This window comes from Tauraco erythrolophus, chromosome 2 (assembly GCF_009769465.1).
Source record: "Tauraco erythrolophus isolate bTauEry1 chromosome 2, bTauEry1.pri, whole genome shotgun sequence".
Lineage (NCBI taxonomy): Eukaryota > Metazoa > Chordata > Aves > Musophagiformes > Musophagidae > Tauraco > Tauraco erythrolophus.
In genome coordinates, this window is record NC_141466.1 from 55,818,864 (window position 1) to 55,836,858 (window position 17,995).

General features: G+C 44.1%; 1 protein-coding gene across 2 annotated transcripts in view; it reads left to right on the plus strand.

Moving 5' to 3' along the window:
- The window catches only part of GRHL1 (grainyhead like transcription factor 1), a 41,636-nt gene extending 24,413 nt beyond the window's left edge, over positions 1-17,223 (plus strand). Inside the window, exons 9-16 of one of the 2 annotated variants that reach the window (XM_086608378.1) lie at positions 1,178-1,336; positions 7,673-7,724; positions 10,029-10,168; positions 11,961-11,998; positions 12,102-12,190; positions 13,976-14,061; positions 15,831-15,895; positions 17,109-17,223. In XM_086608378.1, coding sequence (XP_086464504.1) covers positions 1,178-1,336; positions 7,673-7,724; positions 10,029-10,168; positions 11,961-11,998; positions 12,102-12,190; positions 13,976-14,061; positions 15,831-15,895; positions 17,109-17,223 — 744 coding nt within the window. Of the gene's footprint in view, positions 1-1,177; positions 1,337-7,672; positions 7,761-10,028; positions 10,169-11,960; positions 11,999-12,101; positions 12,191-13,975; positions 14,062-15,830; positions 15,896-17,108 lie in introns of both variants that reach the window. The other variant, XM_086608377.1, reaches the window with a different exon arrangement.
- The last annotated feature ends 772 nt before the right edge of the window (positions 17,224-17,995 follow it).

The following is a 17,995-nucleotide window of genomic DNA, read 5'->3' on the forward strand; positions in this document are numbered from 1 at the left end:
AGGATTGTGTCTGGAGAAAAGCCTGGCACACAGCAAGCCCATATTCCAGATACAAAGTACTCTGGTCTATCTGTTCATATCCACACAAGGATGTTTCTTCCTTGTGTCAAGCAGTGTTAGACTTGTTTTCTCGTCGTGATTGAGGTTTTTTGGGGTGGGTTTTTGGTTTTGTTTTTTTCTTGTTTTTAGGCAATTATGAAAATATTAGATATGTTCAAAATAAATAACTATTAATTTAATTTCCTCATAATCCATTTTTTTATTAGAATAATGAAAATACTACTCTTTCCCTTTTGATCTGAACATTAGCAGGATATTGTAGGTTTACTGGGGAATATTCAAAATAGTGCTCATCTTCTTAAGTGTAAAACCCAGAAACTCTTTCACTGAAATAAGGGCATTATTCCTGTGTTTAAAGGTAACATATTGCCTAATATTTTTTTTAAAAAGCTTTGAATATCAGTTACAAAAATGCAGCAACCAAAAACCCCCAAGTAGTTTCAAGCATAAGCTGCACTCACAGCAGCTTATGTAAAACTCGTGGAAAGCTTTGTTTTAACTTGCCCAAAGTAACATAAATTTTTCAAAGCATAGTTGTGTTCTTACCAAGATGGTAAAACACTGGGCAGTGAGGATTGGGTGTAGGAGGATTCCTGTTGTTAAAAGTTTGGTGATGACATTTAAAATCTCAGATTCAGGCAGAAATATCAGGGAAAGATGGCTGAGGTCTTCATAAAGTTTGGAGAGTTCGTTGAAATTTATTCTGGACAAAGTGGCTTTGTCCCCTGTAATGGCTTATATAAAGAATTAAAGAATATTAAAGAACTGGGTGTAGGAGGATTCCTGTTGTTAAAAGTTTGGTGATGACATTTGAAATCTCAGATTTCAGGCAGAAATATCAGGGAAAGATGGCTGAGGTCTTCATAAAGTTTGGAGAGTTCATTGAAATTCATTCTGGACAAAGTGGCTTTGTCCCCTGTAATGGCTTATATAAAGAATTAAAAATGCTGTAACACTTCCTGGGGATTTTACCTGCTCTCTCAGAAGAAAGAAGGTCCTGGTCATAGTGGCAACGACCAGGATTTAGATCTCAGCACTCACCAAATAGTCCCTTGCTCAGTGGCCAGCCAGGAGCCTGTGTGTCACTGCTGACGGGCGCTGCTTTCCTCTTCTCCAGGTTTTCATTTCTGTGAACTGCCTCAGCACGGATTTCTCCTCTCAGAAGGGAGTTAAAGGCCTACCCCTGAATCTTCAGATTGACACCTACAGCTACAATAACAGGAGTAATAAACCTGTCCACAGAGCCTACTGCCAGATTAAAGTCTTCTGTGATAAGGTAAGGTTGGGTCAATGTGCTGGTGACCCTTCGGAAAAGGCTATTCTGCAGCTTAGCAGCTTTTTTTTTTTTTTTTTTCTGCTTCTGCCACGTGCTGTTTTGGCTCGCTGAAAACTCCCGTCTGTGTTCAGCCTTTGCAAGGAAAAAATTTCAACCCCTTCTGCTTGGCTCATAGATGTTGTGATGACCTCAGATAAATTTGCTGCTCTCAAAATGCTGGAGCACTGGGAAGTGTTCCTGAGCATTGACTTTGGAGAAAGGCCAGTCAGTGGCAGAAGACTGTCAGTGCTTCAGACGCTGGAAAGTCCAGCGGAGTGCCTTCAGTAGGAGAAATCATTGCGATTGATCGGAGCAAGTGGAGGCTTGTCTTTTTGCCCAAGCTATGCCATATTGGTCTTTTTAAATTTCTTCATGTGTTCTTACTGCATTCTTCCTTACTGTTCTTACTGCATAAAAATACTCCAGTAACTTGCACATCTTGTGAGCAGAAAAATGTTGCTGTTTTCACTGTACCACTGTGAGATACAGCAGCATGACAAAGCCTGTTTACAAGCTGGATGGGTGCTGTAATTTGACTGCTCTGCCTAATGCATTTAGCACACAGAGAATTAGTAACACCTTTCCCAAAGCCACTGTTCACTGGAAGCTGTGAAAGAAACCTAGCAGGAGCTGAACTGAAAGCAGTTGTAAAAGCTTAACTGAGATTGCAAAGAAAGACTGTTTCCCAATCTTTGTAACCTGTTCCTACCTGAACAATCTTTAGAAGGACCAGAGCAAGTAATGTGCAATGTTGCTGTTTCTAGAAGGACCAGAGCAAGTAATGTGCAATGTTGCTGTTTCCAGAGTGACCAAGATCTTTCTAGGCTGGGATAAATGTTGCCTGGACTTCCTCGGTCCTTTTGATTGCTGTAAATCACACCAACTTCCTATTTTGCTGGCATCCTACTTGATTAGGACCTCTCATTCTTTGCATCCGGACTCTGTCTTCATAGCACAGACTCTGTGAGTGATATCTCAAATACCTCTCTGCAGCTGCAGGTCTGAGATGGGCTTGTGACCCCCACTCTTGAGTCATCTGCCAGCTTTGCACTGGTTATGTACTGTGTGGTCTTGCCTTGTTGTCATCCCCCAGAACACTGCTGCAAAGGTTAATCTCCTGTGCCTCTGCCTCCACTTACCTCCCAAAACATATGGAATCCTCTACAACCTCTGGTGTAGCATCCTGTTGACCCATCCTGCCGTGTTTTATTGTCTATCTGTATGCTTTTAAATAGGCCCCTCTGCTTTCCTACATGACTGGGAGAAGCTGCCTGTAGCTGCCTGCCAGTGTAAAGCTACTTAGTCATCTTCCTTCAAGTGCCTCTTGAGATGGCTTCTGTTGTAATGATTTCTGCAAAGAATTTACCAGGGAGTTAACGAATGCTCTCTAGAGCCGGCTTAAAGGCTTGCCAGTAAGCCAAAGAGGCTTGGGTTTCATGGGCTTTCTTCAGGCCTTCTTTTTTTCCTTCTTTTTTTTCTTTTTCTTTTCCTTTTCCTCCTCTAAAATGAGACTGAGGCAAGTGTGTCATCTAAACCTCTTTCATTTCTGGGAGTCTCATGTGTTATCAACCTGTAATCCCTACAATACCAGTGAGTATAGACTTGCTGCAGGGAAGAGGGAATTGTCCAGTCAATTACTGACACTGTGCTAAAATTGCTGACAGGCTCGTGCCACTGCTAATAAGACAAAGCAGTTAATAAAAGGGCAGACGTGTAGTCAGTACGTAGCTTAAAGGAAACCATTTGAGTCTATGCCATAAATTTCAGCAAATCTAGTAGTACAGTAATGCCGGTGTATCTTTTATTTTCCTTTGAGATTTTGACCTTTCCTCCTGCTTTATTCCTCCAGATACTTTGCAAATTAGACCTGAATTAAAAGGAAAGGGAGAGAAGCAGAAAAGATTACTTTTTATGTATTTAATCTGTTTGTTCTGTGAATGTGCAGCCAATGTGAGGTTGGTGCCTGAAGATTCTGCAATTCACGTTTACAGGAATGGTGTTGAAGTTTGCTGCCTTTCAGATCTGGAGATCTCAGCATTGAGAGCTGAGGACAGAGGCCAACGAGCTGAATGCTGTTAGTCACCACGTTCAATTAAACTCTGTACTCAAACACTTGTTTGAGACGCTGGGCAAGTGCTCCTGTGAGCAGAGCTGTGTCCTTACAGCTCCATGTACTGACTCGTAGACCTCAATGCTGACCACCTTCTCCAGTCTCCTGTAAGAGCACTGACATTTCAGAAAGAGCACACGTTTTCTGCCCTGCTTTGAATCTTAGGTAATCAATCACCTGGTCTTGAATGTTTACAGGACCATCCTTATTATAGTATCTACATGTATTGCAATCCTTTGTGTGTTTGTTCTCATGTGGCCACTTTTATCTGTAGAAGTACTGTTATCCATGTTTTCTTCGTGGAGGACCAAGTCTATGCTGTGGAGGTCTGTTGAAAAAAAACAACACAAAATGATGATGCTATGATCACCTAACAGGGACAGCTCTGTGCGGGTCCCTCTATTCCTTTGTCCGTTAAGGCTGTGTTTGCATTGCACACCTGAACTGACTTTGAACCCAGGCACTGGCGTGGTAGTCCTCTGCTGTCTCATTTTTCTGTGTACAAATCAATAGATATCCTACAGAAGGTCAAACAGTTTAGTTAATGTTATGCGGTGTAGTTAATGTTGTGTGGTGGCCTTTGCATGGGAAAGGAATGAAGAGGGAGAGTTCCCATGGTTGGAGTGGAAGGGAAAGCTGCCGATACTTGTTTCTAGTTTCTGGCTGCTGCCTCTGAGACTAAGTTTCTTCGTGGGTTTCTGTCTTGCCCTTCACACTCTCTCTGTGGAAAGAGAGTCCACAGGTGCTCAGGATGTTTGGTTTTCATCTAATACTACCTGATTTCAGGACCTGAGTAAAGTGGTATGGGCTTAACAATGTAATCCTGTGGCATGTTAGAGCACAAGCTTTGTTCAGGCGTGCCTCAGCAATATTTGGGCTGTGCAGGGATAGGGGTGACCTGTCCCAGAGGAAGATGATCTTCTTTGCTGTAAATGGGTGCCTCGCCTAAGCATCCACTTGGGGAAGATTAAATACAAGATTTCACAGGCTATAGCTTGTACTGTCCTTGGGGACCTGCTGTTACTCTTGTAGTGATGGGTAGTACTGTGGGAAGGTTTTTATGGGATGGTAGAAACAAGCAAGTGAGATGCTGTTGGAAGGAGAGAGATGGTGCAAGGTGACTGGAGGCAGCGTTGATGTGGATGGGCAGCAACACCGAGACTGTTCCTTCTGTTGCATGATCGCAGAATGGTTTGGGTTGGAAGGGACTTTTAAAGATCCTCTAGTTCCAACCCCCCTGCCATGGACAGGGACACCTTCCACTAGATCAGGTTGCTCAAAGCCCCATCCAGCCTGACCTTGAGTACTTACAGGGATGGGGCATCCACAACTTCTCTAGACAACCTATTCCAGTGCCTCACCACCCTCCGAGTGAAAAAATGTCTCCCTTATGTCCAGTCTAAACCTACCCTCTTTCAGTTTAAAACCATTGCTCATTGTCCTGTCACAGGACCTGGTGAAATGTCCCTCTCCAGCTTTCTCATAAGCCCCCTTTAAGTACTGAAAGGCTGCAGTAAGATCTCCCTGGAGCCTTCTCTTCTCCAGGCTGAACAACCCCAACTCTCTCATCCTTTCCTTGTAGCAGAGGTGCTCCAGTCCTCTGATCATCTTTGTGGCCCTTCTCTGAACCTGCTCCAACAGCTCCATGTCCTTCTTCTGTTGGAGTGCCAGAGCTGAATGCAGATGGGCTCTCATGAGAGCAGAGTAGAGGGGGAAGATCATTTGCCTCAACCTGCTGGCCACACTGCTTTGGATGTAACCCAGGATACGGTTGGTTTTCTGAGCTGCAAGTGCACACTGCCAGCTCATGTCCCAGTTTTTTTGTCCACCAGTATCCCCTGGCAGCTCAGCTGCTGGGGCCATAGGGCAGAGGAAGAGCGTGAATGCCTCATGGGCTGTGTGCCAGAGCTGCACCCAACACGAGAGGGTGTGCACAGAGGGGATGAGGAGCAGCTCTTGTCTCTGGAGCATGTCCAACTGACGCAGCCCATATGCAGAAGCCGGGAAGTCCCGCAGCATCATGAAGGGTCCAGATCCCAGTGTGTCGTGACTTGATGTCGCATCCTCCCCCTGCATCTCTGTTGCTTATCAAATACATCACATTTCTCTGTGGGAGGGAGGGATGGCAGCTCTCCTCAAAATGCCAGTTCCCTTTCTCAGCCCAAGAATCCGTTATGCAACTGGAGACTTTGAGGGAAAGAATGACAGAAAAAAAAAAAACAACACACAGCCTTTAACACATAGACAACAGTATGAAATCTTGCTTTCAGGCTGTAGGCTGTTCTCTAGGTGATGAAGTTGAGGAAAACCACTTTCTCACAAGCTTATTTATTCTATAATTGCAGAATACAGGATTCCCAGTGTCTTTTCTTCAAAAATATCTGGTCCTGGCTGTCGCTGAGCTCCTCTGGCAAGGCAGAAAAGCCTGTTATCAAGACATGACTTTGTGGTTTTTTTTATGTGGGATTTGAGATTTGTTTACCTGGGCCCTTGTAGCCTAGAACAAGTTGACTTTCAAGCAGAACTCTGGCTGTAGATTGGGGAGGGCAGGGCTTTTCTCAAAATGTGCCCTCTTGATGGATTAGCACGTTCTCCATGAGGAAGCAGATGCTGTTCTCTGTAGCACAGTGTTTGAGTAGCAGAACTTTATTATTTCTGTGTGAAAGGTAGAAGGGCCTGGAGCCAAATCTGATCTTTCCACTGTCAAGCTGAGATGTTGCGACTGCTCTGGTAAGGGAAGTTGCAGAGGGATGTGGGTCCAGCTGCGCTGAGGTTTAGGTGGGATATCTTCGCTGTAGTGGGCTGTATCAGCTTTATGGTGTCAAGCAAAGCTGGCAATGGCTGTGTCTTCATTAGTAATTTTTTTTTCTCTTTTTCATAGCAGCTGTCAGAAGCTGCTTGCATCCCTGCTGTTAGGAGAGAGAAAAAGGGATATATGTTAATGCACATCAAATGTTTAGGCTAATTTTCCTTTTTATTGCTAGTGCACATGTGCCCACTGCTACCTAGCAAGCATAGGCATCCTGTCAGGGGATCACCTATAGGGGATTGATTTATTCTGAGATTGGGAGGGCTGTTGCCCTTCTCCCATGCCATGCGTTAGGCACGGTTTCATGCCCCATTGCCACATGCTTTTTGACATCTCATTTGCCATAGCTGATCTCGTCTTCCTCCAGGACCATACAAGGGTGTTGGTGTGTTTTGGCAGGTTTTCAGGGTGGGAATAAGAAATAATGGCTTCCTGTGGCCAGATAAGTTACCTCTTACCCTGCTTTGGAGGAGGGTGTTGGGAGACAGGTAGAATTTGTGTATATCGGTTGGGGAAGTGATCTGGTGGTAACACCAGGACTGAGTGTTGGGAATCTACTGTGGGCTTATCACCTTATGCAACCGGCAATGTGACATCCCTGCCTTAACCCACAGCCTTGTGTGAGGTCTGGGCAGAGCTGTAGGAATGAACACAATTCCAATACAAACCTTTTTCCTTCCATCTTTCTCTCCATTGTAGCTGCCCGCACCTTGCGGAAAATATAGGTGTCTCCCCACTGCAGCTTTGTTTGGAGGATGAGGATCTGTGGCAGAAGTTGGTTAGATATTTGTGGATTCCCCCATAGCCTGGCCCCCATAAAAAGAGAAGAAGTAATGCCTACTTTACAGTGATGCATGGCTTCAGCTTGAGATCGGTAAAGGCTGATATAACTGCTGCTGGCTCCATGTGCAGCGTACAGGAAGGTATCCTGCACTTGGCGATCCAAGTGTGGCTTGGTTTTTATACATCAGGATTAAATGATGATCTAGTGAACTCTTAAGCTGAGGGAACTTGCAAGTTTTTATTGTTTTAAACGCTTCAGATATGTTTTATCGCACACTTCATACAGTTGTTATAGATGTGGGTATCTTTTGTCATTATATCCCCATCTGACTTGAAAGAAAAGCAAGTGTGCATCGTGGATATGGTTGTTGGACTTCATTAGGTGACAGGACTTGAAAGTGAACACTGGGCAGATCTCAAAGTTGGCACACTGCCAGACCTGCAGCTTGGGTGCTGTGGAGCTGACCTCCACAAACACAGCTCTGGAAGAATTGATGTTCCTGCCTCTGCAGCTGAAAAAAAAAACAAAAAACCCCCACAAAACTAAAAAGACCTCTTTCTCTCTCCCCCTTCCCCTTGATCTCTTGTCTGGCAGGGAGCAGAGAGGAAGATCAGAGATGAAGAGCGAAAGCAAAGCAAAAGAAAAGGCAAGTGCACTGACCCCAGCTCTCAGTTGAATGCCTGTAAGTAGAAATTATTCCATCGGTATTCTAAATTCTAGATCTCATTTTGATTATTAATAACTTGTGCAGCAGAACTCTCCTAAGTCGATTTTTTTTTTTTTTTTTTTTACCCCCCTGTGGAATAGTGTTTGTTTTAAGCAGTTGCTTATGGAGCCATTAACTGTGTTTTGCAACATACTGAGTCACTTAGGACTTCACTTCTACCTAGTTCTTCCTGTCCAAGACAGTGTCCTGCTGTGTTTTCACTCGGCTATGGTCTTTAGCAGTTGAAATGACAGGGTGAGTGTGTGATTTTGGGGCACTGCCGGAGCCCCTGCAGCTCTATGTGGCTGCAAGTACCGGCGCTGTTCCAAGTGCTTCCAGCTTGATCCTACACTTAGGCTTTAAATTATGTTGAAAATGTGTTTATAACTGTGCAGCAAGGTGGTGGCAGCCTTGGGACTGAGCCTCCAGCCTCCTAGCTTTACACTCACTCTTGTAGAGCAAAGTGGTCCTTAGTAAATAATTTCAACAGAAGTTGTGAGGGATGCGAAGGCCTCAGCACTCATAGTACGTAAAGGCTGCGGAGCTTCTTCCAGCTGAGCATCTTTCCTTTGACTGCTGCAGATGACTGCAGCAGATCCTGTGTCTGGATAACTGGTTATTCACCAACAGAGCTGCCTAGGGGAAAATGTATCTCCCTGTTCTTCCTTTGCACGAGGCAGGTGCGTGCTCTCCCTGGCTCTGCTCTCTGCTTGTCAGAGCTGTGCTATTAACAGTCCAGCTGGTTCAACAAGCATGCACCTCACGGCTTGCTGGGCAGGATTTTCCTGACGCAGCAGGTACAGGCTGCTGGAGCAGCTTCAGAAGAGGATTATGCTACGAGGGAGCCCATTTGCTCAAGGGCAATTGCAGAAAGGGCTGGGTTTTTTGGGTTTTTTCCTAAAGTTTAGGGTGAAAGGTAGGTTTAGCCCAACCCAACGCCTCCTAAAAGACTGCTGCTTGCAGCCCTCTGTGTAATGGCTGGAAAGTGCAAACAGTGTCAATACAGATTTCCAGGATCTTATGATTTTACAAAAGCTACTTTCCAGCATGAATTTCCTAGGCTTGGGCTTAGCCTGATATGACCTTTATTTTCCTGGAAAGTACAATCCATTGCTGTTCAGTTCTTGTGTGGGAAGTTTTTGATTGCTTTAAGCCATGTCTATTGTACCCACCTCCAGGATCACAAATGCCATGTGTGTATGGACTCATCAACAGCTGAAATAGTTTGTGACTTCTGGACAAAGTTATTTTCTACAGGGATTGAGCAATCTTTAAAAAAAATCACTTTTGCAAGGAAAAAAAAAAAAGTATATTTTCTGCTGGGGACATGAGAATTGAAGTGGTTTGCTTGCAGTTGGTTTGACCCAAAATTGAAATGTTTCCACTTGGTAAAATGAGTGGAAGCCTTCAGCTGGGGTGAGTTCAACATGAATGTGTCTAAAGAGCAGTTTAAGGCACCTCCTGCCTCACTCTCTCCCAACTGGTCTTTGTGGGTGAAGACTGTACACTTGGTGGCTTGTGTCACATCAACTGGTGCACGGTGAGAGCACAGGTGCTCTGTGGGAGACAGTGCTGATCCTGGTGGGGGGTGAACTGGGGTCTGGCAGCTTGAGGTGACCAGGGTGAACAGTGAGATGAACAAAAATAGAAAGTTTGAAAGCATGGAATCGAAACGTAACTCTAAATGTAGCATCTTGCAAGAAACAGTATTTGTACCACCTCTGTAGCGTGATAGTACTGCTGTGGTGCTGTCTCTTTGAGAGACTCTCAACTGGAACCACGTAGGTTGCAGGTTGTCTCTTCCTTTGTCTTCTTTCTACCTTCCTGGTATGGGAAACACAGCAACCTTTTGAAGGAATGGGTAGGGAGAAGAGGGAACTCGGACTAGGTTTTGCCCTCTGTTTGGATGATTTGCCTGGAAGACCTGTGTTCCTCTGTTGGGGTGAGTGGCTAGACCATTCTCCAGCCCCACTTAATATCTGAACAAAGTCAAGCAGCTCACTTGGAGACATGGAGCAAACTCCTGCTCCTCTGTGAAATGAGCTATTTCCTCAGGGTCCAGGCCCTCATCTGAGAGGTAGACAACCCAGCTTCAAACTCCTCTACCACAGGAGCTTCTCCCTTTGACTCTGACTACAGAGTACCCTTGTTCAACAGCAGATGGGCCTCTTAAATTATGTCGGAAAGCTCCAGCCCCATCAGTGTCTTTACTATCCTCTATTCCAATCCTTGGTCTCTCTCCAGTTTCTGATGTCAAAGTGCCAATGCTTCCCTCACACAAACGTACAGACATCACCATCTTCAAGCCCTTCATGGATCTAGACACTCAGCCAGTCCTTTTCATTCCTGACGTTCACTTTGCAAATCTTCAGCGTGGTGCTCATGTAAGTAAAGCTCATGAGTGTGGGGATGAGGAGGGCTATGGGTTGTATTTGGAAAAAGCCTAGGATGCTGTGTGCATGTATATACGTACAGAATGCCAGACTATCTGCACTGATGCTGTAAACAAATACAGGCTGAGTCTCATGTGAGCAAGAGATGTTGCTCCTAGTTGTGTTGGCTGGAGTTAACTGGGGATGTTTTATGAATAAATTATCTGACTATGAACTGTTTTCGTGAACCTGAAATGATGTTTCCAAAACATCTCCAGCTGAGAGTTTATTGAATGAACTGCAGGCTGGTTTTCTCTTGTAAAATCCATTGGGTTCCTGGTGTGCTGCCCTAGACCTCGGGCTCCTCTGGCCTGCTGCTGCAGGATGAAAAGCTGTTCAGTGGAACTGGCAATTGTGTCAGCTCTGTGATCCACTGCCAGAGCACCCTGCCTTGGTGTTCCTGGAAAGTCCCAGCTGACAGGAAACTGGAAGGGAAAAAAATTAAGAGTGCAACCAAGTTTCAAAATCTTGAACTTTCCTGTGCTGGGAGTTCTGGCATGCTCTAACAGAATCTAAACCTTAACTTTTTAAGAGCATTACCTAAACTCATAACAGGGATGGAGAATAAACTTGTATCCACAAGGTTGACTTTTCTGCATGCTTTCTTCTGAAGGCTCTAGTGCTGAGCTGTCAGGAGACCCTATGCCAGTCCAGATAGAAAGCTGGTTAGCTCTTATTTTCCTGTCTCTCATTTGAGATCCTTTAATTTCTCTTTCTGAAAAGAGGTAAAGATGATGCCTATTGGCTTTTGGAAGATTGAGCCAAAGTGTCGTTTGATACAGGGCTGAAATATAATAAGAGGAAATGAATTCTAGTTCTGGATAAAATTTTCACAACCCTAAGCACAAGTATTACTTGTGTATTAAAAAGGCGGCCAGCGTTTATTGCTTGGACCAAAGCATCTTACTTCTAGTAGTGTAATTGTGTGCCTGGCTCCCTGTGGAGAAACCTTTTGGCTGCTGCAGCACCCTGTGAAAGTTCTTTCCCTATGCAGGCTTTCCAGAATATGCAAGGGGTCAGACCACTGTTTGTTCCATTGGCCAATGATACCTGTTGGATGAGAATCTGGAGTGGTAATAAAAACGGTAATATCAATGGAGGGATCTATTCGGTAAACCTGACGAGCAGAAATGGCCTGTTGAACCTCCTCTAGTGCCCGTCGCGCTTCAGGAGTCAATTTTCGAGGTGAATTCAACTCAGGGCAACTTTCCCAGTGTAACAAGCTCCAGGTGTTTCTTAGTTAGACTGCATAGGGAAAGAACTTTCACAGGGTGCTGCAGCAGCCAAAAGGTTTCTCCACAGCTCCCTACTTCCAGCCTTGGTTTCCCCTATGTCCTGTACTGATGTGCTCCCAAGTGAGCTGGGTAGGTGAGCGATCTGCCTATCCCTTGCAGCTCCTGCTGTGGGCTCAGGGGTTCCCTCCCCTTTAACTTGATGCTGTTGGACCCTGCTCGTGCCAGATGCAGCAGGATTGTTGTTCCATGCCAGTGACTCTTTAATGCAAACAAAGCTATTGCTAAGTCGCTATTAACAGGTGACACTTGGAGGGATGGGGAGAGCATTGCTGACAAGACCATGTTACACCAGCTGATGGGTCTGTCCTTATGCAACTTTGTTTTGTAGCATTCAGAGCCCTTTGTAGTGTTTTCCGAGGACCGAGTACCACGTAAGGTTCTCACTAGCTAGCTAATGCAGCGTGTGTTTTTCTGCGTATGTCAAGAAAATCTCACCTTTGTTTTAAAAGGTCCTTCCTGTTGCTTCAGAAGAACTGGAGGGTGAAAGGTAAGAGCTGCGATGCTTTCACCCTGCTGAAGTCTTGCCCTCAGACAGAGGGGTAAGTCCCTGTAATTGTACCGCTGCTGACTTTGTGCCCTGTCAATGACAGCTCCAGCCTGAAGAGAGGAGCCTATATCGGTGAAGAGGACTTTATTGCTACTCCAAATAAGATGGCCAGAGTAGAAGAACCAAAAAGAGGTATTGTTTTCATCTGTCAGAGATATTACAGTATTTGTCTATCGTGATAGAGATGCATCTGAGGTTGAAGAGTCAGTTTATTTTGGAGTATGCTTTAGCCTGATTTTTCTGGCTTTGAGTAGTAATAGAAAGCATTTGCATATCAGGATGTAGTTCAGCTTCGCAAATCTTTTACAGTGTCAGAATTTCTGGGGTTTTCTGCCAACTCAGATGCTAATTGGCTCAGAACCTGTAAGGAAAGAGACTCGGAGGAAGTGAGCAGCTTAAAAGTCTTCTAGGTGAATTAGGGGAGAGAATTCATCATGTAATCTGCTACAAAATACTTCGGACATCTTTTCTAGGACTTTAAGCAATGAACGCAAAGAACTAGTTCTGGGTATAAAAGTATTGCATCTTTCATGGTGCTGGAAAATGGGCTGTTCACCACTGAGAGCCAAACTGAGAGAATGTTCTGCTTATTTTTAACCTGTTGTCAACCTTTGCAATTTGATGTGGGATTGGACGTTGCTGTGGTGTTGTGGCAGGAGATGAGAGGTCCCTTTGGAGATGGTGTAGAGGATTACCTGGCTGATGACAGTTGTGTGTGGAAGGACCATGACAAAGCTTAAAGGATTAAGCGAGAAGGATTAAGCTTGTGATGCAGCAAAGGTTAAGTCTAGCAAGTCTGACCTTAATGGGGCTGCAGTTCTGTAATCTGAATAAACTATTAAGGAAGGATAGATTTTTATAAAAGGAAATGAGCCGCCTTGTTTTTTGTTGTTGTTGTATGCCATAAAAATAGGATTCTTTCTCCTTTGGCTGGTGCATCATCCAACCTGTGCTGTAACTGAGAGTATGTGTGCTGTCTTCATTTTTTAAATCCATGGTCCTTCTTTTTTAAACCTGCCTTTAGTAGAGGAAATCCATCAAGGTGCTGTGCTGTCCTGAGTTCACCTTGTTCAATTAGAAGTTCCAGTAATTGTTTTGTGTTGCAGGTGTGTCAAAGCTGTGGCTGATGAGCCCTTGTAAACAATCCAAGCTGCAATACCTAGTCATTAGAAGATGGATTAAAGACAGCAAAACTGTTAATGTCCAAGCTTTCTTGCTCTCATGGCTTATTCCTCAACCTTAATGCCGTTTTTAATGAGGCTGATGTTATATACAATGACTCTCTGCTAGCTTGAGAACGCTAGGGATGCTTACCTAATTGGGTTTCTTAATCTTTCGTTCCCCTCCTAGCAGAAGACTAAGTCTGTGTGTGTCAGCTGGGGTGGTATGAGTATTACTGAAAGGTGGCAAGGGGTAGGAAGAGAGATGAGACAGTGTAGGAGGAGCAGAGGACTGTACAAATAAATTATTTAAAAACGAGGAGGTGATCGGGTTGGGTTCACCTGCTGTGGTAGCATCTGCTAAATAATTTTATTGTGCAAAGTCTTATGGCAGATGACCTGTGAGATATGGATACCCAAGAGTCTCAAAGCTGTGTGTTTTGCGTTTTACCTTCCTGTGTTTCAAATATGACCTTTTTTTTCAAATAATAGAGAAAGTAGCAAAGAGAGGAAAAAAAAGAAGTATTTTGACAGTAAAGATGTTTGAGCATGCAGTATTTATGTGTGCAAAAAGTACGTTTTGAGCTAACCTGGCTATGCATGTTTTTGATGCAGTCTTCAAAGTATATTGAATGTACATATGTGTATCTCTTAATAAGATCCTCAGTGTATATTACTTAGTACTTAGCCACTGTCATACAGATCATTTTTGAGTAGCAATTATGCAGTAAATTCCTGTCTCTGATTTGCTTTTCAGTGTTGCTGTATGTCCGAAAAGAGTCAGAGGAAGTCTTTGATGCACTAATGTTAAAGACACCGTCTCTGAAAGGTCTAATGGAAGCGGTAAGCAATAAGGCTGCTTTATAAAAGCAAGTGCAGACCCTGGCTCTCCAGTCCTTGTACACTGGACAGTCACAGGAACTAGACTCTCTCACAGCTTGTGTCCACATATTCCTGCTCTTCTGGATAAGAAGCGTAAGGCTGATTTCCTTACAATAAAATGGAAATGAATGTAAATAATGCTTTATTCATTATTAAGGGACTTCAGGAAGCTTCTCTTTTAAGTACCTTACCCCACATCTGTGGGATCTGGATGTAGGAAAGTGTTTCTCAGTCGTCTTGAAGATCCAGGTGTGTCAAGCTTGATGACTGGATACCAGAGAGAGTTCCAAACTGACCGGTGCTGCTGGAGAGAGAGCATTCTAGGCTCTCTTCTTAAGCAAGCTCTGCTTTGGCCAAGCTGCAGAAGCAGCTCTGTAAAGTCTTTTCCTAGTTTTGTCGAAAAACAGTCAACAGGCTCCCACTGTGGATGTCCCTTATGTCAGAGAGGGTATTTTAATTAGAAGGTGGAGTGATTTCTAGAATGTGTTCAGTGGCTTGGGTATTTCAGCCTTTCAAAACCTTGTTTGGGGGCCTCCCGTCACCCTTCATAACCTGCTTATGAAAAGCTCCAAGTCCCAGCTTCTGAGTGTGCTTGAAGACTTTATATATCAGTACACATGTGCATGAAGTTCTCTCTGGTACTTGACTTCTAAAATAGCCTTCCACTACCCCTGCTCCTGCAGTGCTGCAAAGGAAACACAGAGCTTAACTCCAAGGAATGGTGTAATGTTTGGCATCAGCTCAAAACTGACATTTCTGGCTGCCTCTTTCTGTGACTAATGCCTCGTCGGTGCTTGGAGGACGGTGACTTTGGGGCTGTATAGCCAGGTCTTGGCGTTAGCTTTCGGACACAGAGATGGCTCTGTAACCTGAGGCTTTCTCCTGGCTGTGGGGCTTTGCCAGCACAGGCAGACTGGAGATGGGGGCTAATGGGGAGGGAATGGAAGGCTATGAAGTCCTCCCTTACCCCATGGTCCTGAAGCAAAGCTGTGCCTTTTTTGATTTGGTTGGACTTCTTAAAGCATGGAATCAAGAGCTTGCAACTGTACCTTGGAGGAAGCTCCCTCTGCTTTTGCATCCCGAAACAGTGTCTTGGTTTGGTACTTGCTGTCAGTGTGACAGAGCAGTTTGCTAAAGCGAACCAGGCTTGGGTTACAGACCTTGTGACTTTCTGGAGGTTTGTATGATGAAGTGCTGTGGTTAGTGGCTGTGGCTTCATGCTGAGGTCACTCTGCTGGTAAGGGGGACGCTCCTGATCAGCTTGTGTCCTTAGCGGCAGAGGTCTTAGCTCTGTTGCTATTTTCTTCTTGCACCAGCTGCTGCGATGACTGGTCTTTACCTGGTCCCTCTGACGCTGAATGTAAAAATGGTTTTTGATACGCTGAGAGAACAGAGAGCCAAGAGAAGATGAGAACCAGGGTGTGGGGTGGTTTTCTAATGCGTGGGCTTTTTGGTGTGGGGGCAGGGGGTCACTATATGTGAAGTCAGTGGCCAGGTTTAGAACATGATTAGAACTTTTGCACATAAGTTGGCAAACTGCAGAGAAGGGGTTCTCATCTGTAGGCTTATGCTGTAGTTCAGGCTTTAGTATTGCCTTTAAAGGGCAGAGGGGTTGCAGAGTGGTTGTTTTCATCTGTAGACCCTTTTTTGTTCCTTTCTGTAAAATAGTAAGTGGAAAACAATACCAGCAGTCGTCTTGCTTCACCAGTGCTTGTTTTCTTTTGTTCTAGATATCCGACAAGTATGAGGTTCCTTTTGATAAAATAGGAAAAATCTTCAAAAAATGTAAAAAAGGGTGAGTATGTGCCTGTGCAGCAGCTGTCTGAGAACATGAACTCCTTTTTTCAACCCTGTAGGCAAATCTGCTTTATAGGTCCTCCACGCAAATGTCATTCGTGGATGTGTGCATGCGTGTGCACACGATGTGCTAATCCTGTTCCAATGTCACTCGTAGAGCAGAAGACTGCAAGGATCCTCTAGGAATGTATAGTCTGACTTCCTGGGTAGATACAAGTTATTGGGACTTCTCTGAGTTAATTGCTGTTTGAAGTAGAGTTGATCATGTCAGGGGAAGAAGAGTTGAGTTTGTTTAAAGATTCCCAGTGATGAAGAGCCTACTTTAACCCATGTTAAATTGTTCCAGTGGTTATGGTTAACTGTACTCACGATGCCCACATTTAGCTACAATTGCTAAACCTGGTTGGTTTTTTTGTGTGCTAAATGGAAGAGAACTTTACTTGCGAAGTACCCGTTCCCCACAGAGGCCACACTCCTCAGTCTTTTTCTTTTGTAAAATAAATAATTGAATTCCTGAATATGTCTGCTTTTGCTTCTCCTTTTGATGTCTTAGTAATTTTCTTGGTTTTTTTTCTCTAAAGTCACTTCAGTGTCTTAGCCCCTTCCCCAAAGCCCCTCTGGCTGGAAAAGTACATCCTTTAATCACCTTTGGAATGTAGTTTCAAGGATTGTGCTTTCATAGCAGAATTACCACAGCAGAATAACTGCAGAAGTTTCAAATTGATGGTAGCTAAACCACTGCTGAGGATGGTTTTGTATGTGTGCACACGCACACTCACATGCGTGTGTGAATACACACACAAACACACGGGTATTGACAGGAAGCAGCCAGGTGTCAGTAGTTTTTTCCCCTTTAAGCTCTGTAGGGTTTTGTGCTGATTGTTTATAGCTGTCAAACAAACAAGTTCAGAGCCCCAAGGCTGCCCAAATGTCAGAAGGATTTCTCCCAGTTCTGACATCTCCCTCCTTCCTGGGTCCAGGAGCCAGAGTTAACCCTTTTGTTCAGATCCTAGAAGCGCAGCTGCAAGCCTTGATGGCAGGTTTGGGTAAGACCAGCTAGGTCTGATATAGGAAGCAATGGGTCAGAGATAGGTGAGCGAAGATCTCGCGTTACCTCTGGACAGTCCAGGCTCTCTGAGACTTGAGGGCACCTTTGGTGTCTTTGGCATTTAGAACTGTAATATCTCCCTGACTGACTTTATTTTTTCCAGAATTCTGGTCAACATGGACGATAACATTGTGAAGCACTACTCTAACGAAGATACCTTCCAGTTGCAGATTGAAGAAGTTGGAGGATCTTACAAGCTCACTCTCACTGAGATCTAAGATCATGGATCCCCTGTGGATTTTAAACAAAGGTCTCAAGTGAATATTTTCCCATAATTTAGGATGCTGGGCAAAACACTAATTGCCTTCTCCAGAAGAAAGCCAGATGTTGACTTGTTCTGGGGAGCAGAGCAGTGTTTTTGCTTAATACATTTGTGTTTCTGTTCTTTCCAAAGAACACTGTAATGCTCATGACCTTATTTGCACTTGAAATGAGCGAGCAAAGATCGCGACTAAATAGAGAGCATGTATAAATCACTAGTAAATACAGGAGGGGAAAACCCCTGGAAGGTGGCCTTTTAGAGCGAGGATATCTTATTTATCTATTCAGTAACCATGTTTGAGCCTGTTATCAGCTAATACCATTCTACTGGACTGTTTTCTGCTAGGTAGAGCTGCAAAACTACGAATTGATACTAGTTGGAATTGTGTGCAGGTTGGAGAAAAGTCATTATAATGTTTACTCTTGAACAGGGCAGACTGTTGAAATCACTTGTGTCGTGGGGGGGGAATGGAAAACTGCCTTGCTTATGAAGAACTCGCCTTAAGTAACTGTGTGAACTCTCATCAGATGAAGCTATATTGTATATAAGTGCAATATATTTTTTGAAGGTTTGTAAATGTGTACATACAAGTGATATATAATATATATAAAATATGGTGTTCTGTATATACCGTGAATATATGCAATGGAGCCCATCTAAAAGGATGCCATATACAGAGAAAACGGATATTTAACGTAGCTATTTAAAAATGGACAAACCCTTAACAC